This window comes from Empidonax traillii, unplaced genomic scaffold (assembly GCF_003031625.1).
Source record: "Empidonax traillii isolate 1590-97213 ecotype Southwest subspecies unplaced genomic scaffold, ASM303162v1 scaffold10:size5872457, whole genome shotgun sequence".
In the NCBI taxonomy this organism is placed as follows: domain Eukaryota; kingdom Metazoa; phylum Chordata; class Aves; order Passeriformes; family Tyrannidae; genus Empidonax; species Empidonax traillii.
This window is the reverse complement of record NW_020955203.1, coordinates 3220252-3245762: the sequence shown is the minus strand read 5'-3', so window position 1 is coordinate 3245762 and position 25511 is coordinate 3220252. Positions and strand designations below refer to the sequence as shown.

The 25511-nt window shown below is 36.6% G+C and overlaps 1 protein-coding gene across 1 annotated transcript in view; it reads right to left on the bottom strand.

Annotated features, from left to right (window-relative positions):
* Positions 1 to 25511, bottom strand: part of PIK3C3 (phosphatidylinositol 3-kinase catalytic subunit type 3) — a 66158-nt gene that overhangs the window by 9588 nt on the left and 31059 nt on the right. The window contains exons 18-23 of the mRNA XM_027885420.1: positions 25335 to 25404; positions 24677 to 24741; positions 22239 to 22323; positions 21300 to 21374; positions 11972 to 12140; positions 7144 to 7234 (exon numbers count right to left, since the gene is read on the bottom strand). Coding sequence (XP_027741221.1) covers positions 7144 to 7234; positions 11972 to 12140; positions 21300 to 21374; positions 22239 to 22323; positions 24677 to 24741; positions 25335 to 25404 — 555 coding nt within the window. The remainder of the gene's footprint in view (positions 1 to 7143; positions 7235 to 11971; positions 12141 to 21299; positions 21375 to 22238; positions 22324 to 24676; positions 24742 to 25334; positions 25405 to 25511) is intronic.

Below are 25511 nucleotides of genomic sequence, written 5' to 3'. Positions count from 1 at the left end.
GATGAATGTCTGCTGAAGCAAAATAAGCTCTGTGGCAGTGTGACACTTTTACAAAGAATAAACCTCCCTAGAGCAGCAAGAAAATATGACTAGTGAAACAAACAGACTCTAATAAAGCAAAACTGAGTTTATTTCTCCTATAAATGTAAATTTCCTACTGGCATCAGGAAGGTTTCCTAGTGCCACCTTCTAACAAACAGTTGTATTTTCAGTCAGGTGAAAAGGGACAGAAAATCACTGCCTAAAAGGGCTTGTCAAGCTCCAACTTAGAGGTCCTTTCCATTTCACTAACTTGGGAACTCACTCTCAATTATCCATTGACTGACTGGAGAGGACAGAGGAGGGGGGAAAGAGCAGCAGGAGTTTCACTATAAGCCAGACTATAAAAAAAAAGAAAAAAAAGGAAAAATTAGCTGAGTCTTAGGAACAAACTAGCTCAGAAACTCTTTCTATACCTCCAGTCACATCTCTGCTTCAGCATTTATACCTGTAGAATAAAAATTTTACTTAGATATATTCAATGTTTAAGGAACAAAAAAATGTCTGCTCCGTCTTCTAGCTAGTTTCCAAATAACCACACTGATTATTTTCTTATCAAGGGGGATGACCCCTCATCAGACGTGGAAACACAGAGGGTGCTCCCAGTGTTTCAGTCCACAGAAGGATTTTCCTCCCTTCCGAGCAGCCTTTTCTGTGTGTATCCAAAGGCACTGTCAAAACTGAATAGGGCCACTTTCACGGACAGCAGTTACCTCCTGCTTGCTGGGAGCCAGGTATTTGTGCTGCCTGTGCTCACAATAACCTCTCCTGTAATGCAGCATCTTTATAGAACCTTCTTTAATCAATGGGTATCTGAAACACAGCTCAGGCAATTAGGACACTGTCCTTTAATGCCTGCTGAGTCCTTTGTCTGCCAATGAATCACTGGTCCCTGATGTTTTCTCATTTAAAGGTCAAATTTGCTATGAAGGACAGATAGAAACCATCTGGCTTTCCTGTAGAAAAATCAAAAGCTTTTTTTGTTAGGAGGTGACAATGCTGAATCCATTAGCTGCATCTGAAGAGTGATGGTCTACTTCTTCCTTACGCAAAACTGGCTACATAATTGACTCCAGATTTTAGTCATTACTACTTAGGATTTATAGCACTGGCTAATTTTAAAAAGCCCAACAATTAGCAATTAGCACTGCAGCTGTGCTGGAAACAGAAAAACAAGGAGCACTGGCAGAAGAAAAAAAATTGAGTGTGGGGATAACTTCATTGTATTATCAGTTATGCATTGACAGGTCAATATAAAGATTTCAGCTCTGCCTTTTTCCTGAAAAACTGAAAAGCATATGCTAAGAGTGGAAAATTTAAAGGCAATTACCTCAGAGGCCACAGAAAGGGAGAGGCAAACTGGGGAGAATCTCCTGCTACTTTTCAATTTAATTTCATTTTGTGACATTTTTGAGCCACGGCAGGTTTTCAGAGAAGCCTAAATCAGAGAGTGGCAGTAGGAGATGGTGTCGTGAACCATGAGATGAAACACACTATACTGACAGCTCTCCTTATAAATAGTATGGAGAGGACAAAAGGAGATGAAAGGATCAAAAAGACAACTAATTTTAAGCTCTGCAGCTACTTTTTCTTGGTCAAAAAATGACAAGCTTTTTGCTATGAAACTAAATAGGAATTTGAAGAGGATTTCTGGAGGTCTGAGGATGGAAATGATTTCGTGCAGCTGGTAATCCCTGTTTTCACGTTTTTTTCTGTGGGGAAAAGTAGTGATCAAAAATGGAATGAGGCAAGTGAGTCAGTACAAGAAGCTTTTCTTACAGCTGAAAGGGACTAGCCTATCTATCTATAAATACTGGATATACGCACTGCAAACAGATAGCAGAGGATAAACATTTTTCCTCGCTTCTCCAAGAACAGTTGTGAAACAGAGCTTTATTTGTTATCAGGACAATGCTGACTCACTCATTGTCAGTCCAATTTTAGCTGTGGGAATGCATTGTTAAGGTCAGTACTGATTTAATTTCTGAAAACAAACGTTACACAATGTCGTAAGAAGGGAATGTCAAATTTTGGTGTGCTCTAAATCCATATCTCCAGTTGAAGCCATAGGGAGATTGTTTCTTTTCATGCCAACAAGAAAAAAAAAATATACCCATTGCCACTTTTCTCTGATAAGCAAAATCAGTTTCTGTAGAGTTTGTTGTCTTTTGAACAGGAAGAATGTGAAAGTACCTTCAAGGAGGACAGGAACACACCTGTGCCATAAACCATGTCAGAGGTGCAATCTATACTTATTTTGCACAAAGTAACACACGCCACAAGCTGCTGTTTCAATTTTGACTTCGCCTGATCCGCATTTCTCCCAAGACTTTTCAACACTCTTAGACAGAAACAACACCTGGGCAATATGCCTTTAGTTAGATTTTAAGCTTGATTATACAATTACAGTCTGTCAGTGAGCTTCCTGGGATGTCAAGCTGTTACTAGGTAATAGACAATATTTTGCAAAAGAAAAAAGAAAAATTACTATGGGAAAAAAGATAAAGAACCTGCCTTCCCTTTTGTTCCCCAGGTTAGTAGTGATATTCCTTATGAATACTTTCTGCACTCAGATTTTTCTAAAAAGTCTCATTTATCATAGGAGTCTTTACTTAAAGGAAAAAAAAATGAAATCACAACTCAAATCATCCAATGCCTCATTGAAGAGGACATGCTTTATATAAGTTTCTTTATGATCTTACTTGTTTTCCTTATTTGTCAGAACATAAGAAAAGTTTGAGGATTGCTGACTTTAAACCATCTTCTCTTAACTACTCTAACTAGCAAGCATCCTGTAATAATACACCTATAAACCACAGGAAATGACAAGAGAGAGAGTACAAGACATTGAGATATGGACCATGTCAATCGTATTCTTTGTTCTTTTTTCAATTTACTTCACTCTAGCCATCATTACCATATGGTAGATGCAAACTTTATGTTTATTTACAATATGTCTGTGATTACTAAGATTAAACTTCCATTCTGTCTCTAAGACCTCAGCAGAAAGTTTAGGAAAGAGGAAAACAAAACACATTTTATTTCCAAAGGCAGCTTTACTCATCAGCACGTTTTTACATCTGACTGTATTTTCACCAGCAGGCAGATACTTTCTGCAACGTAAAGCACCTCCCTACCTACTGGAAGTGAGGATGATATGCGATGTCTCTTTGTGAAGACAAAGATTAGACTTGAACTTGAGCTATCATCTAACATGGAAAATAAATATTCTTTAGAAATAACATGTAGAGTAATTCATGCCTACTTGATAACAGCAGTATAGCTACACCTACTAAAATTCCAGTATCAAAGATCTTTAAGCCAAACAGACAAAATAAGTGCAGTATAATACTTCAACAGGCATTACAATATATGTAAGATATACAATACTTCGGTAAGCAGTCCTTTGTCTAAAAAGAATTTTTTTCTACCATCATTCTCCATGCAGCTTAATTATAAAATTAGTATTCTGATTAATCTGAAAATATAGGTGAAGAAGGTAACCTAACTAGTTACTCCAGTGACTTGACTTCAAATGCCTGTGAGAGCAGAGCCTCACTGGCTCCAGTGAGCGTGGACCAAAAGGAAGGCTCTACAGAAATGACTGTGAGTGGCACTGCCGCACCAGCGAGGAAAATGCTGTCTATGAACTTCCACCTACACTGTTTACCAGGACACCTTCTTAGATACAGAAACATTTGTGAATCTCCACCTTTGTCTCCGGTGAAAGGGATACCACGGCTGAAATGGCTATCGACTTGTCTCACACATCAAAGGTAATTTAATTCTGCAGGTCAGTCCAAAACGGATCTTTACCTAATTTGAGTCTGTTGATATATATATGGATTTTTTGTTAAAGCTTTAAGGAAAAAAATAAAAATCAATTGAGATGCTGAAAGCATTTATTCAATTTTCCTACAACAAGGTACAGTATTACCTTGTTAAATGACTGAACAAACTTGCCACTCAACCCAAGAGATGCAAGACACCTTGTTCCTTTTTTTTTAGTAGTACTAACAAAGTTTATAAGTGATTTGAGATGAGTTAACAAAGATAACCAAACCAAGTTTTCTAACAAAATGAACTATTCACCATTTTATAACGGGTTAAGATGATTCTGATTCTAGCCCATTTACAGCTGTTGACTGGTTTTCTTGTGATTCTTGGTTGTTTTTTTCTGTTGTTTGTTTTTTTGTTGTTGTTGTTTGTTTGGTTTGTTTTTTGGGGTTTCTTCTCCCAGTAAAACAGTAAACCCCAAAATTGTGGACTAAACAAAACAATTACTGTAGTACAAGCTTTCAACATTGTCATATGCATCCAGTAGATTACAGTATCAACAACTGCTTTATGGAAAGTTCCTCTGTTCATCTCATCTTTAGGGATCCCGTATCATGTATTATTTTTTGCACAAATTTAGTAAGTATATTCAAAGGCTGATTTTGAAGCAAAAAGACTACATCTGAACTGCTAATAGCGGTCAAAAACAGCTGAGCAGACAGGAAAAAAAAGTTTACATAAAATAAAAATACTTGGGAGATCTGAACAACTTGGCTATCTTTCTGACAATTCGTTATTGTGTGGGTCTTCTCTTGTTTTTTAAAGGAACAAGCACACTGTAAATTAACTTAGAGGACCCAGGAAAACTGGATCTTTTCTTCTCAAAACGTTTGAAAGTGATTTGCATTCCTTGTCAGAAGCGCTTGCCTTACTGCTTCAGTTCCAGCTGTTAACACATTTTAAAGCCTCTGTGAATAGACAGCCTTGAACTTACATGAGGGTAAAAGTCACAATTAACCAAGCTGCAGTCACTGTCAGAGTTAAGAATCCCAATAACTAATTGCTGCATTTGATCTAATAGTGATCTGTCATAGAACAACTACGCTTTTCACACAAAGAAGGAACCATTATTTATACTTTGTAATGGAATTTAGAAGTAACCACATGGATCTAATTCACAGCTCTCACAACTTCCTTTTAGATATTGCTTCCTTCCATGATCTCCAGTTACACACAATGCCATCATGCTTTACATAATCTTGATTTTTAACTACTGTACATCAGCGAACTGTAACATACTTTTTAACTGTAGAAAAGACTTGTTGGATTTCAATTCTGTATCATGATTTGTTATCTCAAGAAAATTAGATGGGAAATTTACATGGAGTAGAAGAGTTTTAGAAGTGTCTGAAATACTCAAACCCTGCTATACTAAAAAAATCCTTTACAAGTATTTTATAGAACGTGATGTCCTACTATCATTAATTACAGGAAACACATACCCTTGGACAGCACTTCTAGAGAGTTTACTACCAAAAAATGCAATGCCATTGAGAAACAAGGATGTTGCATGTTCATTAGCAAGCACTGGGAAATTCTGTTTGATAAAAACATATCGAGCTCACAAGAGAGCATTCAAGGCAAGAATGAACACTGTCAAATGACTAGTGGAAGGTGTCCCTGCCATGTCAGGGGGTTGGAACAAGATGAATCTTAAGATCCCTTCCAACCCAAACCATTCTGGGATTCTATAATCAAACAACAGGGAACTCTGAATACATAGTGATTAAGATTAAAATGCACAGCAAGTCTCAAATATACTGATGTAAACATGAAAGAACCAGCAATTCTGGAATTCAATGAAATAATTTGTTTGGTTTCTTGATGACTATTTCAGTTAACAACAAACTTTCCCAAAAATTAGCCTCTGCTCTGCCTGTAGTTACATACTTCAAATTTCCTAGGATTTATGTAGACTTTGCAATCAAAAAAAAATCTTTCCCTCCCTTACTGTATATCATGCATTTTTCCAGTGGGTAGCCGGAACTAAACAAGTCTTCTGTATAAAAATAAAATTCATAGACAGGAGTTGCACACTGCTAGGAAGGTCTCTTCCTGCAAAAGAAGGTGGCTCTACAAAAATGTAGTTACTCCCAGAACTTGGTAGGTATTGAACCATTTCAGTTGGCTACTTTAGGCTTTTTATCTCCCATGTTATATGTGAGTTACCTACTCAGTCTTTGTAAGGCATTTAGGGAACAGAGGTGAGGTTCAAACATTGATATAGAAAAAGAATTAGCTGTCATTTTCTCAAGAAAACAGTCATGTGGAGGGAGGGCTGTCATCCTTACCACAAAACACAGCATTTGTGGCCAGCTCAGCCTTCCCAGAAGTGAAATTGAACAGCTATACGAACTCTTTGTATCAACTTGAAACCAAGAAAGTCTGAACAGAAATGCTCAGATTCTTGAAGGCAACAGAAAAAATTTCTTCAAGTCACAGTTTAGTTTTCTTTAGGGAAATTATATTAGAACATGAAATATTAATTTAAAGATGTTGAATCTCTGCTTTCATAGCTTATTGAAAACAATGAAGAACAACCTTTTTTAGAGAAAATCCGCTGCTGGAATAAAAATTACACTGAACTAATTTCCATTGGATACAGAGGCTCCACAAAGTCCTTTGTGGAACTAAAATAGATAGCCCTTCACTATATATCAGATTATAAAAGAGCCAACATTTGTTTAAAATGTAAGTGCAATGAAATCTAGATGAACAGGGATCCAGTATTTTCCATGTCAACTGTTGCTCAAATACCAAATGGAGAAGAATGACTCAAGCTGGAGTAGAGGGACAAAGTCAGAATTATGGGACATCAGTCTGTTTTCACAATAAACAAAAATTTCTTGGTGATGACGATATACCAGTCTACAGGTTTCAAACCTTCAGCAGACCGGTTTTATAAAACCATCCATGACTTACAGGACTCTGGACTAGATGAAACAACATTTCATGATATAGTCAGTGTTGATTGCTTTGGTTATCAAAGGCTTGATGAGGTGGGAACACTGTCCTTACCTAAAACACCCCTTGGAACAGAGTGCTAGGGCAGACTGTGCACTATTGCAGGGATGATAAAAAGCCATTCTGTATTTATGGGCAGACGTGCTAAGTGGTCTCAAAGTACACCCTCCTATCTTTAACTTCAATGATTCTAGAAACTGATCAAAATTTCCTGAATGGTAGCAAGTGTTCTCAGGTCAGACACAAATAAGTCATCACAGGTGACTGAACATTTCGTAATGAGATGACCTGCTATTCAGTTACCTTTTTTACTGTCTTGTCGGGTTCAAGGGCAATATCTGGAATGTTGGCATCCACCATGAGAGAAAATAAGTTCAAGATCAAGTTGGAGTACCTAGAAAGAGCAAATTACGTAAAACACTTTGTAAACTGTAAAAAAGACATTTTTGGTAAACAACTTAAGAACTCATCATCTTAAGAGTGAATTGGTAATTCTTCAGAAATCCATTTGCAACATTGAATTTATTGAATTGAATATATTTATGCTAAGAACATAAGATATTAACATTAATCATCAAAGTTTAACCCTCAAACTCTTTCACACAGCCAAAACTGAATAAATTGCCCTGATTTTGTTATAATTTTCTAAAATTACTGGAACATTTACTCAGAGACACATCAAACATAAACTGTGATTTCATATATTTTAAGATTTAATGCCATTTTCTACCTCAAGTAGGACAAACATTTGCTAGAATACTGATTCAAAGGTTATTTTTTATTAAAAAGCCATACAGCAGGATGATATAAATTAGCATTCAAAGAGCTGAACTCTTCATAATTACAAGACATGATTTTTCAAGTCACTCTAAGGGCTTTTGACATAACAAGTTAAATATTTAACCAGATCCAAGTCTTCAGTTGCTCAGTTAAGCTCCAATAACAGTGGTAGCATGCTACACTTACAAAGTACATATGTCATCTATAACCATTAAAACAGACAAGGCAGAGAACAGTTTTCAGCTTTGAAATGGTGTTGGGAGCACTCAGAACTGTTTTTTTTTAAAGAAAGCCATTTTGCCCTTGCAGGCAATTAGCTGTAAGTTGCTTTTTGAAAGGGTAATTTTCAAGCTGTTCAACATAAACTGAAACTCCCCTTCCTCTGCAAAGAGGTCTAGTTCTCTTAAAGAGACAACATACGTAACAGACCTCAAAATCTGAAATATTGCTTTGCTAAGAGCGTCAGGAACTTCACAGATGACAGAAAATGAATTCTTAGCAGCAAACACTGTTTATTAGGAAGCTGCTGAATGTATATAAGCTGACAATTGCAAGTACAAAGTATTTTAACTATACAAAATGATTGCTTCATGGGCATATTTTACAAAATAAATACTGCTCAACAAAACATCTCTCTAGAAATAAAGTGTAATTCAATCAAACATTCCTGACACTTAATTATTATCTGGAACTAGCACTATCTAACACATTCCAATATAAGATTTAAGGTCTTATAACACAAGCATTTAAAATAAACTGTTAGGCCAGAAATCTTCAGTGTCTAATTTGTTTCAGCTGTTCTGCTTCACTTTTGCTGGGGCAAGGGGCTGGAGTGGGGAAAATCACTTTTATCACAAGTTAAAAGAAAAGTGGAAGAGTTATTCTACCATTCTGCTTCAGATCTGGATAAGAAATCTGGCAGTCAAGTTGCTTTGCTGCCAGGAACAGACGTCACAGACAGTAATGATTTTTTTTTTCCCCTAATTGCCTGAAACAAACAAATCTCACTTTAAACATGCTTAAATCTTACAGGTATGCGCTCTCAAGTCCCGTCATAGGTTACTGGTAGTAGTTTTACCTTTGAACTGACCCTGAGTCCCTTTTGCTCTTGAAACACATAGAGGACAAGGGCTTATGAACACTTCATGTGGGTTACTGGAGTTATTTATTTAATGGAGGCTTGTAAAAAAGATTTTAAAGGTCTAGTCATCACTGCTAGATGCCAGTTAAGAGCTGGTTCTGTTCCCCACAATCAGGTCTTTTGCTTCTTAAAGCATAAGATCATATGAAGAACCTCATTAAAGAAAAAAAAAAAAAAAAAAAGGAAAGGTAGTATCAATATTACAGTATTGAGTAGAAAAAAACTCAGATTAAGAAAGAGTTGCTCACTATACTATCTGCAGGCCTCTCCTCTGCCCCTCACCCCAGCATTTCTGAAACTCAGTAGTCCACTGCCATCCTTCTTACAGGCTACATCTTTGGTAAATACGCCATGAGGTTCACAGCTGGTGAACTGACAGCCCAAATTCATCCTAAGAGGAGACATTCTGCTGACCCACCTGAGCTAGGAGGATGACCCATAAAAAACAAACACCTTTGTCAAGCAAGTGGTATCACTCATCTCTGACATCTGCATTACAAAGTCCTCCGGAATGGCTGACTTCCATTCACAACCAGAACAAACTTGGAGACAGGAATTCCCAGGTTTAAGGAGGGTCAGTTAAGCACCTAAATCCAAACCTAAATCCTTCTCACATAATTCTTTGCTCTCCTCAAAGCTCAGCACAAGCTAACTTAGGAAACAGATGAGCACTTGGCTACACTGAAGGTTGATTAACTTATGACTTGAACATGAAGGGCTCTTAAACTTTAAGAAATACAACAAAATAACTCCTACAATAGAAAAGGCCTCATGTATCAAGAAATAAATGCACAACAGACAGAAGTATAACTTCTCACTGCTGTGTTTTCTGAGAACAGAAACTTTTAAGTGTTTAATATCTCAAATAAATGCTTGATCCTAAGCATTCCTTTATTTCTTTTTTCAACATTTACTTAGCTCCTTTGCATACAGATGTCCTAAAGCAACTAAATATTCAGCTGCTGACACTGCAAATACTCTACCAAACTTGAAGCTACAAGACAAGGACAGGAGAGTTTACAGTTATTTGCAGTCCCAGATTAGGGCCCTGTTTACCTGGTCTAACTCAAAAATTCCAAAGTTTAAAATGCAATTGCCTTTTCTTCAGTGTAACCTGGGATCGCCCCATGGCTCACTTCTTCTCAAGACTACCTATACTCCCCAGTCAGCATTATGTCCAGTTGACTTTCATAAATGATACCAGCCACAACTTGCCCTGCAACACATTCAGAATGCAGAGGCTGCTCCTTCATTACAGCACTGCTGACAAACACACATAACTCAAAACTGCTGTTCAAAGAAGTAGAAAGTATTTCCCCAACTTCCCCCAAAGCCTCCAGACAAACAAAAAAACCACACAATAATGACCATGATGATAATGCCAAAATGCTTACAATCTGGATCAATGAACAGAACTATTGTTTCACTTGTAACTTTTAAATTCCTTGTATTTGTTTTCACTACGCAACAACCATTCTAATAGAAATCCCGAAACACCGAGATACAGTACCTGACATATGTAAGGAACTGGTTATACCTCAGCGAAATAAACAACAACAATGAAACACAAACTGGGGGACATGGCATAGTTTGCATTTTGTCTTAGCAATCAGAGGTTATGGTTTCACACTACTTGGCCAGAAGGTGTTTCTGTGAGTGGGTTTCTTCCAACATGCAGAACTGTTAGAGCTAAGCTGCTCCACATAAAATTATTATTTTTTTTCAATAAGCAAGTAAGCTCAATAATTTTTAGTTCTAGCTGCTTGAACTAAAGCTACAGTAAATCTAATATTATCCTATACTATCTTTGTTGAAAGCCTTAAGGATGTTTATGCAGAACCATTTAAAAATATTTCCCTATTAAGCTGAACAAATATTGGAGAGACTATAATTACAACTACAATCTCAGACATTAAAAATGAACCTATCTTGATTTACAGTTTAGGTTGTATACTCAAATTACTGATATACTCCACACTTAATGATCATCTTTGTAGCAAATCATTACATAAATTAATTCAATGAATAATCCTTCACTGATACAACAGACCTTTCCATTGAAACAGCTAAGTTTAAACAATCAAAACAACTTAACTATATGACAAATAAGAAATAAAGCATTACAAAACAGCTTTAAGCAATTCAGAAGCTGGAATATGCATTAGCCTTTCTGATCGTTCTCTGATGCCACAAGTATTGTTTGCTGAAAACATGCCACTGTTTTTTCAAGTTGTTGAATTGCTCTTAAGCCGTTAATAATGTTAGTTCTTACATCATCTCCTTACTCTTTCTCCTTTTAACACGTGGAGAACTACATGCAGCATTTTTTTTTTCGTATCATTGACTGACTGCTTTTCATATTATATTGTACTTTTCACATATGTTTTCAATATTACTGATTTTTTTTCCACATATTTGCAGGTTTGCATTATGTAATCTTGATATTAAAGTGAGATTATTTCATCTCTATTGAAGATGTGCTAAATCAAATCCCTGGACAGACCAAGAGTGCTTACCTGTGTTCTGTTTAAACAGAACAAAGCTGAGCTACTTGTCTCAGAAAGTTGATGGTAAGTAATAAAGTCACTGCAGAAGAATGAAGCTGATTCCAAATTTAAAGGATAGAACTGTTGGTCTGTAGATACACAGAGTCTAAGGAGGTTTGAGCTGCCACAGTTCTGGGTATCTAAAGAAATTTCCAACATACTTGATTGTCACTACAAGTAGCTAAGTTTTGTCCCATAGGACCTGAAATCAACTAAGCATATGTGTGTGTCAGCTTCAAGCCAAAGAATTTGATCATCAGTAATCTAAACTGGAGGAGGATAAAGCAGCAAATGAGTAATGACTTAAGAGTTAAAATGACAGTTACTTGATCATCAATAACCAGAGGAAAACATGCTTAAGGGCAAAAACATATCCAAGAGAGAAATACATAATTTGACACCCCACTCAAGTTCTGAAAGAAAGCTATTTAAGTTATTAAACAAGCAAAACTGGGGGACTTAACTCGAAGAACAATTACATTCAAGATCCACCAGCGCTATGATGTTTTCATTCCTTTGTTTCATACAAATTCTTGAGTTTACGTTCACACTTTAAGCAAGTTTTGTGTTTTCAACAGAAACATTTAAGTGATTCATTTGCTCTTCTTCTCTCCTGCTTTTAGGATGGCTCTAACAAATTTCAGCACAGAACTTGCCCTGTTACCTGCGGAGGTGCAGGAAGGCCGTGTAGCACTGCTTGCGGAATTCCTGGTACTGCTCACTCTGCGTCCCTCCCATGCCTTCCACCATCTCCTTGTTCAGCTTCATCGGTGGAGGAAGGGGCTTGGGGTCCCGGCCCAAAATGTAACCAAAGTCAATGTGGAACAGTTTACCTGCAGAAGGAAAGGCAAACACGTCACATAGCATCAGTTCTTGATGCAGTGGCTCAGAAAAACAGAATCCTGAAGTCCAGTCTCTGTAGACAGCACGGAGCTCTCAGAAAATAAAATTCACTCTTTTCTGTAAGGTTTATAACAGTAATACTATCATCCTCAGTAGTTAACTTGAAATTGTGGTTTTCAAGAGGTAAAGCTGATTTCAAATTCAATAGGAGTACTAAAAAGCAAGATCACTTTTTTTTTGATTTTTAAACACAGGGAGTATATTCACAAAGACTGAACCAATATTTGAAACGGGTTAGTAGATATTTAATGCTAAGTTTATATAATAGATACTATTAAGTCTTTGCACTGTCTTTATAATGTATTAGCAAATTAAAATAAATACTAAAAGCAGTGTAATGTGTGCATGCTGTTTGGTTGCTGTGGCATGGAAAAAGGTAAACTCAACACAGAACTAATACAACAAAGGGAAAATAAGACTCAGGATCCTAACAACAACCTTTGGAAGCCACTAAATACCAAAGAAGATTTCAATGTGGTTTCAAAAGTCTTGTGAGTAACATCAAAATTTATCAACAGCTTGGAAATATATTGAAGAACAATCACAAGAACTCCAAATCTAAAATTGCACTGCAAATGAACCAAAGTCTGTCATGCACTCTTTCTGTCCTAAAATGAACTACATCACTTGGTCATTACCTTTTCCCTTCTCAGACCAACTGACTACATTTAAAACATTTCTGCAGCATTCATGTGACAAAAACTTGTATACACCTCCTGTCTTCAAATATACAAGGCAACTTCCCTTCCCATCAAGAGCCTTCACATGGCCAATGCTGCTCACCACAGTGCTCACACCTTTACTGGGGAGAATTCACTGTATTCCCCTTCAGTAGTACTGAGCCAAGTGGGAGATGCAACAAGTGGCAAAACGGACAACTGAACTTCAGTTGCTAAACCTCAGTTTACCAGCAACTGCAAAAAACCTAAAATATCTAAATATAGTGAAGACTAAATATTATATAAATACACAAACAAAAATGTTGTTAATAGAAATCAAAGTCGGACAATTCATAATTCTAAGGATGCCATTTTCAAGGAACATTCTTGATTTACTTAAAAAAGCAAAAAAAAAAAAAAAGATTTTCAAAGTGTTCTGCAAATGTTTTTTTCAGTTTGAAATGTGTAATTTAATTGACTTGGGCCTTAGCAGGACTACATGACAAAAAAATGGTGAGATTGCAGATATTCACACAAGTACAAGATAAAAGATCTTCTAAACAAGAACGTAGAAAATTATTAGCATGACTGTTCTCCAGACAGACAGCACAGAACACAGGGCCTTGTTTCAGAATTATGGAACTGAACAGCATTACACAGGGATGCCTTTGCTAAGAGGTGTTTTAACCTACAGCACCTGTATTTACTGAGATTGTCATAAGATTAAGTGCTCAGCTCTCCTGAAAAAAAGAAAAAAGAGTCAGTATTTTTCAGTTAGTCACCACTATGACTATTTCACTGAGTAGTAAAGTAGTTTTAACAGAGAAGGCTGTTTCAGGTGTGTCATAAGCACTTCTTCAACCCAAGAATCAAATTTCATCAGTTAATTTTCTATGGGAGATCATGAGGAACTTTAAAAAGCAAGGCAAAGTACTTACTGATTCATAAATGGCATAACCACTACATTTTGTGTAACTCATCTGTGCTATAAAAACTCTTCTTTCCTTCAATATATTTTTTCTGTGGTGGTACAGGAGTTACTTTTAGAGATCACTTTTGTACACCAGCTTCTTGAAGCAAGAACATACACAACCTCTGCTACCATGAAGTTACAAAAAATGTTTAATTAAACAGTTTTGGGGACCTGTTTTCTGTTCACTTATTCAAACCTGTCGCCTTGAAGAGTCAGGAGACAACATTTTGAATAAAACAGTGACTCTTGTGGCAGTATTTTTTTTTTTTTTAGTTTACTCTGGAGATAGGGAATAAAAGATGATAATTAATAATTTATATAGGTAACAAAGACACACCTAAAACATTAAAAACATTTCAATAGTTGAGTGATAAACACTTAGAAAGTATGAGATGAGGCCATCCTGCATTAACATTGCAGTTTTACTAGCTGAACTTCAAAATTCAGCAGATTTTCCAGCTGACTGAAAAATGTACCTCCAAAGCTTCCATTTAAATGCATTAAATATATTTAATACTTTTCAAACACGTGAACTAAACACAGGCCTGACTAATTTTAATGCAGCTCCTCCAAGATCAACTAAACTAGCCCACCATGTCAGAGAAAACGGACAGAGGGCTCTCCCTGGGGCCTGCCCGAAGCTCCTGCACCAGCACAGAGGGAGCAGCCACAGGGAGGGAGAACTTCAGTCCCAGAGATTTCCACAGAGAAACCTGACCCATGTTCCCCTCAAGGACTTAACCACAACTGGAGACGTGAAGAACAAGCCTGCTTTGGACAAATTAAATTGGTTGCAAATTTAATACTGCCAATTAGGTGATGTTTATGTTCTTACTTATATTAATAAATAATAAATAATAAATTTATCAAGGTAATAAATTTGATGCTTTGAAATCTTTTAATACTAAGAAAAAAGGTTGCAAGTATCTTAAATGATCATCCCACATGAAATTCATATTAGTGTATAACCCTCAATGTTTTTTCCACTTTCATAATACTAATGAATGTGATATTATCACTCAGCATAAGCCCTATCGCAAGAACAAGGCTGGAAAAATTTTCTGTTATCTGTTAGACAAGGTTTAGTGCCAGAAAATACTAAATAGTAGCAGACAGAGCAGGATAAAAATAGGAATCTGGACAATGCAGTCTATATAAAGCAAACTTTTGTCTATTATATGAACTTCAAAACAAATTAGAAAAAACCAAACCAAACCAACAAAACCAAAACGAAAACATAAAAAACCCCCACTTTTCTCTAGAAATTACTGTACCAAATATACATTTCTTTAAGAAGACAAAATATATTTAATAAGATTTTTTATTCTGTAAGACTTCACTTTTCACTGCGAAAAGCTCATTGTCTTGTAGCATAGCCATCACTCCTGATACGTGTCTTAAGGATGGGGGCAAAACCTGCCAGGAACAACTTCAGAATTGTTTTTTCGGCAAATCTAAAGATATTTGGTTTTGTTCATTTGTTTGTTTTTCTACATTACTCAAACATTACTCATTTGAAATTTGTCAGCCTCAGGTAAGAGACTGCTCGTCTAGCAACCATAGCTGAAAAACACTCTACAGCAGAAGGAGCATCTTGTTTGGGCAGGCTTTCAGCGAGATTTTTAGTTCTGGAGTGTCACAAAATTTGTGCAGTCTGTATTTGACAGTTTCTTAGTTATGTAATATGGTTGGCAAGAAGCACACATACACTTCTCAACTGAATTTAGAAGACGATTCTATGAAACCTTCATTTCACAGAATCACAGAATGGGTGAGGGTGGAAAGGACCTCTGGAGGACAGCTGGTTCAACCTCCTGGTCGAGCAGGGCCACCCAGAGCCAGCTGCCTTAGCCAGGACCGTGTCCAGGCAGTTCCTGAATATCTCCAGGGATGGAGTGTACAGCCTGTACCAGTTGCCTCACTGTAATCATTTATACTGATATCATGGTATTTATATACAGTTATCACCTGCATGCTCACTAAATTAGACTGCATGTGACCCTTGTGTAACACCACCTCCTTTAAAGGCTTTGAACTTCCACGTTTTATAAAACAATTACTTGTCCTTCCTTCAACAGACAGTGTGAGTGTCATAACACATACACTTCTATCTCTTAGGCCATCATGTTTTGCCATGATCCAACTTCTTCAGATTTATTAGATCTTAATTAAAAGGGCTTTTTATTATTAGACATGCCTATAAATTACAGACAAAACTGGACCTTTAGCTTCGGTTCATTACTGTTCCCAAATGACTGCTAAATCATATGGGGGAGATTTTTTTTCTTTTCAGTCATGATTTAAACTAAAAACAGGAGTTATTTAAGACAGAAGGTGAAACAGATTTCATTCTCTGCACTTCTTAAATTCTTGTAGGGCTAGATATTAAAGGCCTTGGATGTCTAATATATAGACACTGAAATCTTTAGACACTTCGTTAAAAATGAGTTCCTTACAAAAATTGGGGATTTCAAGCATCTGAGAAAACAATTCAGGAAGCACCTTGAGACCACAGAGAGGCATGTGGGAAATTCCAGCTCTGTCTCAAGGCTCAGAGGAAGACTGCAGGCACCTACACAGAGTCCAAGATACAGAGCTCTGGAGAGACATTTCTGGTGTTCAAAGTGGCTCACTCCTCAAAGTCTAAGAGACTTCTTTCAGGAAGCAGGAAAAATCTCTGCAGGAAAGACTTCCTGCAGAGTCTCTTACCTAAAAAACAGTGTCCTAGTAACGTATGTCCAAAGCTTCCATTTAATATATTTTGTATTTTCAAACCCACTCTGAACTCCCCATTTAAAGTATTTTACTGTAGGAAGAGCAGGAGAAGGCAGTTACTGACTGGAAGAGGATAAAAAGCTTGCAGGAATAAGCAATAATGCAGCATGCACACAAAATTATTTCATTCAAAACCTAAAAGCTGATAGTGGTGGGTACTTTTAAGCTTGCCTTTTTAAAAATTTATTTATTTATTTCATGGATTTGACTACATTTTTCTACTGAATACCTGGATTTCTAACATACGGAATAAAGAGGAAAGGCCCTTGGAGACCTCAAGGAAATGGCATGAAACACAGAAAGTTTCCCTGACTAGCAGTCAGGGCCTCAGGGATTTCAAAGTCCATCTGAGTTCCTTTCAGCCTTGAGAGCGATCTTTGATTAAGTGAAGCATGGACCTTCAGAGACTAAAAATTGATACCTGGTGCTTGCAGTAGCCAATAACACCTTACTGCAGCTGGAGAGGCTGATTTGTCCATCACTTTTACTGTTAACACCTAGATTTAGTAGAGGAGAAAGTTCTCATATAGCAGCAACTTTTCCATCTCATTAGAGGGCAGTTACAAAAAACTGCTGAAAACCACTACAGGGCTCTGAAAACCTTAAATAAAATGCAGAAGACAAAGCAAATTAGATGCAATTACTGAAATAAAATAAGCCTGATGACAACTGTCTTTTAACAGTAAAAAAGTCTTACAAATTATTTCAAGTTGCTCTGTTCTTTGTTGGAGGGAAAAAAAACAACCAGCCAAAACAAAACAAACCCCAAGCTCAGTATTTCAGTGCTTTTACTGTAATCCCCAAGTGCCACCATTATTTTAACCTGGCTCATACCAGAAAAGTTTCAATTTAGTGACTATTTTAACTGAATTCCTATTTTTAAACTTGAAACAACAGGATTAAAAAACTCCTCTAATAAAAATGGTTGGATGGATGGGTTTTCTGGCTTTCCCAGCAAGTTCTGATATTACTGACAAAATCTCACCTTTGCTAACAGAGCATTGCCACGACAAAAAAATCAGAATTCCTAATTTATTGTCATCATTTTCATCAGCAGCATGTTACAACTTTTCCAAGACTACACAAAAGTGAAAGTAACATGAGTGTTTAACAACTTATTCAGGATACAGGTTTTAAAGTCATTATGCAGCAACAGCTGGGAGTAAAGCTTATCTCTGTCATCCATATGATGGATAAGAGCTCAGCTTGTCCTGAGGATTGTAACTCCCAACTTCTCCCCTCAAGCTGTCCATTCTCAAAATGCACTCCATGAAGGCATATTATAGAAAAAAAAATATGTTTAATGTATATTGTTTAATAAGAAATACTGTTTATGACACCTATAAGAGAAAATGTTTTAGCAGATCAACAGCTAAAAGTTATGTTTTTTTTGCAATAAGCATCACAGAAAATGGAGTTGCAGAGAGAATATAAAGGATCAAAGTATGTGTTAGTTGTATTTTTTTAAAAAAAGGATTTTCCCCTATCAAGGCCAGTAACATTTGAAAACAAGTTTAAAAATTCCACTCATTTTACATACTATAGTAGTTTGCAACAACAATAAATGTATTTAACAATGTACTTATCTAAACACTGAGATGGAAGAGTTTGAAGTAAGAGAAGGAAGGTTTGAATCCCATAGATCTTCAATTTTTGTAATCTTCAAACCTGCTTTATGATAGATTGTTTTGACTGAAAAGCACTGAAGTACAACCAACACATGGCATCATGTCACATGTGGATCTGGTTAGGTCCTTGCTGTCTTACCTGGCAACCCTTTTAACCAAGACTGAAGAATAAATCAGATGTCAACTGGTGCACTTCACACTGGAGACAGACCACAGCTCTACCTCTGAGCGTTACATAAGAAGACAGTCCAGCCCTTTCACCTATCGACACATGATGCTAAAAGCAAATGTGGGTTTCAGCTTCTGACTGCTCAGTCTCTGTCCTGCACTGAAGAAATTTATTACCTGATTTTATCCATGTAGCAATTTGCCCTCCTGCTACACAACAATTTCAAGTGTATGGCTCTGGTCAAAGCACCTTAACTTTGGGAACCCATACTGGGAACTTGAACCTACACGTAGGTCCCTAAGGGCTATTGAAAGATGAAGATATCCATATCTGGGTATTTTCTCAGTACCTAGATCCCAATCAAAATCAGAGAGTGGAACAAATGCAGAACAAAATGTTTTCAGGTGAAGACATGAATTGCAACACACTAGCCTAGTGCATCTTCCATGAAAGTTAACTGAACAGCTACACATTGTGTATCACAATCCAGCTTCACAATCATACAGCTCTTCCTTCCAAGGCAACAAAGGGAACATTAGCTGTTAATTCAGATGCTGGCTTTGATATATAAACCAGTCTGTAATTCTAAAAGGAAGCCCTGATATTGCTTAAAACTGGGCATTCAGCCGCAAAACAGTGTCTTACTGTTCACAAGGCACAGTAATATTTGCTGCTAAAGATTGGGAAGCAAGAAATTAAAACACAGAGCAATTGATAATGTATTTCATCTCCAGCAAAGCAGAAAATTCCAGGTTTTCAGAGAAAAGAAATATTCTTGTTAAGTAATACCGACTACATAATATGACCTTCAGGTCACCAGCTAAAGCCCTTTCATGAAATTGATGCAAGTATTCTCGTAATTTTAAAATTACTGACAGATAAGAATGTTTTGCCTGAAGGTTTCTCATATCTCTTTCCAAAAAAACTTCTACAGCTGTCCTTGAAGTATAATGATACAGAGCATTTAAAACCCTGAAAATTTAGATGTCCCACTCAAGACTACTAAAAAGAAGTCACTCTATTTCTAGAACTATAGGCATAAGAGTCATAAAGACAGCAGAAATTATTTCATCAAGATAATTGACATGGTCATGTAAAAAATACATCCCTAACACCAAGTGGGAAACACTTTGTTTTTATGAACATCAGTATCTATCGTTTAATATTTAAATTACACTATATCTATTATAAGCATAGATATCTCTATGTTAGAAGGTAGGGCACTAATTCTATTGGAAGGAGTCAAAAAGAGACGTGGCTGCATTCACCAAACTAAAAGGCAGAGACAAAAAATGTTGATGATATTTATTGCCATATAAATCCAAGAGAAGTATGTGAGCCCAAAGCTGGTACCCAGCATTCTTTACTGTACTGAAAGCCTTCAATTCATTAAATATAATGGCCAGTCTTCGCCAACGAAGAACCGGGGAAGGTCTTTCCACCTTCCAGCCTGCGCATTGGATTTTTTAGGTGAGACACAGTGTGCGCGGAACTGAGCCCACCCTTTAATCCTGAGGTTCATCTGCCAGGGCCAAGCGAGCTTGGACGGTGGCAGCGAGGTCCTCAGGACGTAGATGGATTGCCTTAAGGGCTAACGAGCTCCATCTGCCCGGGGAGTGACCCTGACCGGGAATCAAACCCAGGCCTCAGCGGTGACAGCGCCGCGTCCTTAACCACTAGACCACCAGGGGCTCCCTAATTCATTAAATAAATATCATCAAGAAAGGATGCATATAGGGTTATTCAATTTTGAAGGAGGTACTTAGAGCATGGATCCTTCAAGAGAAGAATGAAATTATTTTTTCCCAGCTTAAGGTTAGGGGATTCTCAGTAGCAAGACACGAGCCTTTGCAGCAAGTCTTTGTTGTATTTGGAACACAAGGATTTCTCACAAAACCTCTCAGTATGTGGCAGAGCACGTGCAGTCAGGCTGGGGATGTACAGTGGGCATGCACTGCCCTCTGCTGCACTCCCTAAACTCTTCCACTAAGCCACTGTGCTGCTACTCTTTCACAGAGACAGGCAAGATGCATTTTACCCCAAATCAAAACCCTGAACTATTACTACTTCAGCAAGCAGAGCCTGCTATGGAAAGATTTACACCCATCACCACTGCTATAATGACAGAGACCTCCCAAGACACATTTTTAAATTACTGTTTGTACATTTTCAAGCAGATAAGGAAAAAATACACTTCCTTCAGTTGTTCCCCCATGAGCTTAGAGAAAGACCTTTTACCCTAATCAAGGCCCAGTGTTAATTTTCTACTCTTTTAGAGTAGGCCTGTTCAAAGCTTCAGCCTTATCTGTAAAACTAACAAGCTTCCGGTGTGAATGCACTTCTTTTTCCAAATAACATTTTTTGTTTATATGTTTTTCATTCAATAAGCGTTTCACTTTATAATAAACATTTAACCCCAACTCTTAACTCTCCATCTCTATGTACTGAAGTATTCAAGGCATCAGAACTCCTAGGGAAGCTGTAGTTCAGAAGTAAGCAAGCAAGTAAAAATAAGCCCAACACAAAAACTGGAAAAAAAATTCCCATAATAAATGTTATTTGTAAAAGCTTTGTGAGGTTTAGGCAGATATATGAACTCATTTTCAACAAAAACACTTGCATTTCTCCCCACCCCAAAGCATCGATTCTAATAGTTGAAGTAGCTTATCTTTCAAATCCTTTATTTACTCTAGTTAAGAAATCTTCTTCTTAATCATTGGATCAAATATTACCTTAAATGTTACAACACAACTTACATATTAAAATATATTCTAATCTACAACATTCAGTGGGTTATACTCACAGGGGAAATGGAATAAAAAGGTGCCAACACACTAGAAATTAAACAACTGCTGCTATAAAATTATACTGCTAAAAAGAATCACCTGTTTTTGTTAGCAGCAGATTATCCAGATGTCTATCTCCAACGCCAAGGATGTAAGTAATCACGCAATAACCAGCTGTAACAAGTAAATTGTAAACATCAATGTAAGTACCTTTCCTGGAGAGCAACAAGTTCCACACAATTAACGAAAGTATATGACATTATCTTAACTCTTGTTCACTGATAGTAAATACACCACAGAGACTTGGGCAGGAATGGTGCTGGTGAAGAATAATCAAAATTATCAGCACCATGAAGAAAATTTGAATAAAACACTTGAAATTTACTCACTACTGCCCAGATTTTAATTTCTTAATACAAAATTACATGTTTAACACTAAAAAGACTAAATTGGTTCAATATTGGGATTAAGATACTTCAAAGGAAGCTGAAATATTTTGAGCAAAATGACTGTAGCTATTTTGAACTGAAGATATTGTAAGGGCACTCCAAACAAGCGTTAGACACTGATATGAATCTGGATGTTCACGTCAGCATCATTCACAAGCCCAGCAGTAAAAGTTTGGCAGTGAAAAAGAGTAAACTCTTTTAATTGTTACTTTCACCCATTAACCAGAACAGTTTGAAGACCCTGATGTTTTCAAAACAAATTAAAATTTCAATACAAAAGAATTGTTACATAAATGCTTTAGATCTCCCTGCATTTTGAAGACCCCAACTCACAATGCAGAGGGGGCAGAGGTAAGCTTATTGCTGGAAAGTAAAGAGTATTTAACTTATCTTCTCCTATAGAAGTACAAAGAGAGGACTTTTGTATGATGTGCTGGGCTCAAAATGATCTTTTTCCCAGGAATTTTGACAGCAAGTACATGAACAGTGTCCTGTTTGCAGTCATCTAAACTGAAATGTCTTAATATCTCATCCCCTCCATCCTTCAGACTTCAGGTATGAAGTTATCAGCTGTAAGACTGTAACTTACCACAGCTCTTAACATATGTGTCCATCACCTCTGCACTTATCCCATGAGGGCCAGTGTCACTAGGTGCATGTTTCCTAAAGAAGTTCTGGAGAGAATGTCATGAAGATATTTAGTTATTCCACATGATATGAAACTGGGTCTTTGAAAAAAAAAATTCTGAATCGAGACCACAAATGGCCATTATTAAAACCCGTTTATTGTTTATTAAAAAAAACACTCCTAAAATACCTACTGAGATTTTATTTAATATTGCTTTACTTATTTTCTGCCTAATTCATCACATTCTTACACTTAACACACAAACTGAAAAGCACTTTTCTTTATTAAATGTTTCAGAAAATTACCAATGCATTGAAAAGTTACTAATCGATGAGTGACAAAACTTCCCAGGCAAATTGCTTAGGTCAGATAAACAAAAACTAAACCAGCATTAAGGGTCCTGCTTTGTAACTTCACTTGGGAAGCACTCTCTGCAAGGTTTATCATCATTATATGTCTCCCTATTCCTCAGCAAAACCAGGTGCTGCTACTGAGTTTAAAAAGAAAATAAACCCAAGCTATTATAATATCACAATTTATTATAATAAAAAATTGATGTTTCATGTGAAATGTGGACAGGGCCACCAGCCAGAAGAAAAGTGATTTTGTCTTCTCTAAGAGAAAAGACAATTAAATTAAATCCAAGCCTAATCACAAGGTCATTACAGTAAGCAAAATCTAAGCAAGTACTAAGGAGGAGCACCTAAGAGGAGCATAGCAGTCATCTGGATGCACATAGGTGATTAAAATCATTATGAAAAAATTAGGACAATTATTTCAATGAAATTCTAAAACATGAACTGTCATTTTAAGATTGTTGTTAGAAGGTAAGTAACACTCAAATATCAAAACACCTTCTCTTTCCTGCAGATCTGCATTACCAGCCAGTATTGGATTACTTGCTTTGAATCTTTTCAGAAGTTAATGTTTATATACAATGCTCATCTTTATTACAACAGCTGTGAAATCTAAAATGAACATTTACAGGAGGAGTAAAACAAACTTTTACAACACCTAAAAGTGTTCTTTTAGTTTTTATTTCCCTGGCCTACAATGCCCAGCTCTTCTATCATACCTCATCACAGGAAGTCTGGGCTTATAATGTATTTTGCCACTGATCAGTGCAGCAAACTAAGATCTCTCTCATTCTTTCTGTGTCTTGTCTGTTTGGATTAACAATTTTTTACAGGAAAAACTGCTCCTATGTGTCTGCAGAGCAACAAAAATACCTATTTCCTATTGGAATTTGATGTAGTAAGTAATTGCAAAATGACAGTTTCACAAGCATTTCTAAACACATTATTTTATAAAAGCACATAACAAACTAAATTATGAATAGTACACTTCTAAGATTACAAAGGATTGCCATGAAAACGCTTTATAATCTGTATGATTATTGACTGTGCAGATGAAGTTTGCCACAATCTTTACGGAACGGAAAGCTACATAAACTTATTCAACTTGATAATAAATTTATGCTGCTCATTGATAAATGGTAACCATTTTTTGTAAGTGATAAGCACTTGATATTCTTATTTGTTAAGCAAATGATAATGACCAATGCCAAGCAATTTTTAATCTCCATATTTTTAAAATATGTAGTTTACAGGAGGTGGGAGCTAGTATGCTTTGGCTCACTGTTACTGAGCTTTAAACAAATGCAAACTTCAGTATCAACTACAAAAAAACTGAAAACAGGTACTGTGACAAATTGAATCCAAATAAATACATTCTGTTTTCATTAAAAAACTTACTAGCTATTTACCTCATATGGCAATTCAGTATGTTTTTATCTAGCTATATTTATCTCAACCAGCTGAGCTCTGCTACCTAGCTTGGCTTGTGTGCTTGGACCTAGCATGAGTTTTGTGTGCCACTATGGTTATGTGTCCCTACTCGATTCCATGAGAATTACAGAAAGTTTTCTAACAAAGCCAAGTTACAGTATTTTTCATCCACTGTAGCAAGGAAACGGTCTTCAGAAATATGAACAAACTAGTTGTTACATCAGAAGAATCATTACAGCATACTTTGACAAGGTGTCAAGTCAAAACTACTGAATGAATGACAAACACTGTGAAACCAAAAAGAAGAAAGTGTCCAGTATCTCCCATTCATCATTACAGCGAAGCCAGAATTTCAATTTCACAACTAAATTACACTTTAATTATTTAAATCATATTACTTTTAGAACACAAGATACTCAAGCAGTCATTTAAGTATATGTTTTTAAAGCAAAACATCTGCTGTAAATATCCTTAATGTTTCAAGCTGTAATTTGTATTCTAAAGACAGATTAAAAAAATGAGTTAATAGACTGAAAGAATTTTGTACAAGACCTACCCCTGCAAGATACACTGTTTGATCAGAAGACGACTTAAAATCCCTCCACCACATACCTGTATTGTTTCCTCAGTAGCAAGAACTTCTGCAACTGGTACTGACTGAATAAACTGCATGAAGCCTGCGAGAGAAAACAACCAGGTCTCCAACACACAGAACTTTCAAGCTACTCTATAATGCATGTTTAAGAACACACAACGCTAACACACAGTCATTCAACTGCTTCTCATCAGAAAAAAAAACCACGTTTTTGTCCCATGTTCCAGTTTTCTGCCTTCAATAGTTTTAAAACAATTTGTCACCAAAATGAGCCTGCAAAAGGTCTGTTGTTCCAAGTTTTCGTGAGAAGAGAAAGAACCTTAATGGCTTTCTAAACATTACCAAGAATGTATCTAAAAGCATAGCCAAGTTTGATTCTGTTTTGGTTTTCTCCTCAATTTCATGCAAACATCCCCAAATTTGAGTGTTATTTGTTCGAGATCACACAGCAAGCTACCAGCAAAGATTGACAGACTGCTGATTGTCACCTACTCCAAAATCCAGACCAGGCTTCTTTCATTGAAGGTATCTGAGTGAGCTATGGAATCCTGTGATCACTCAGGGTGTTTATTTTCATGACTTGTATTGCAACAAGATTTTGTTACACACTCTCTACGAACACAGGGATAAGTTTCTTTTCCATACTGTATCTTTAGGAAATAAAAGTATTCATACCATGTTTTGTACTAGTTGCCAGCACTTTATAGGGTGTCAGCTTCAAGTCCAGATTCTCTTTCCTTAACAGCTGGAAAAAAAACAACACACAAATGCAAAGATGAATGAAACAGTAAGGCAGATTCCATTTCTAAAAGGATGTGTACTGGACATTGATCTCCACTGTTTCTCACTGAA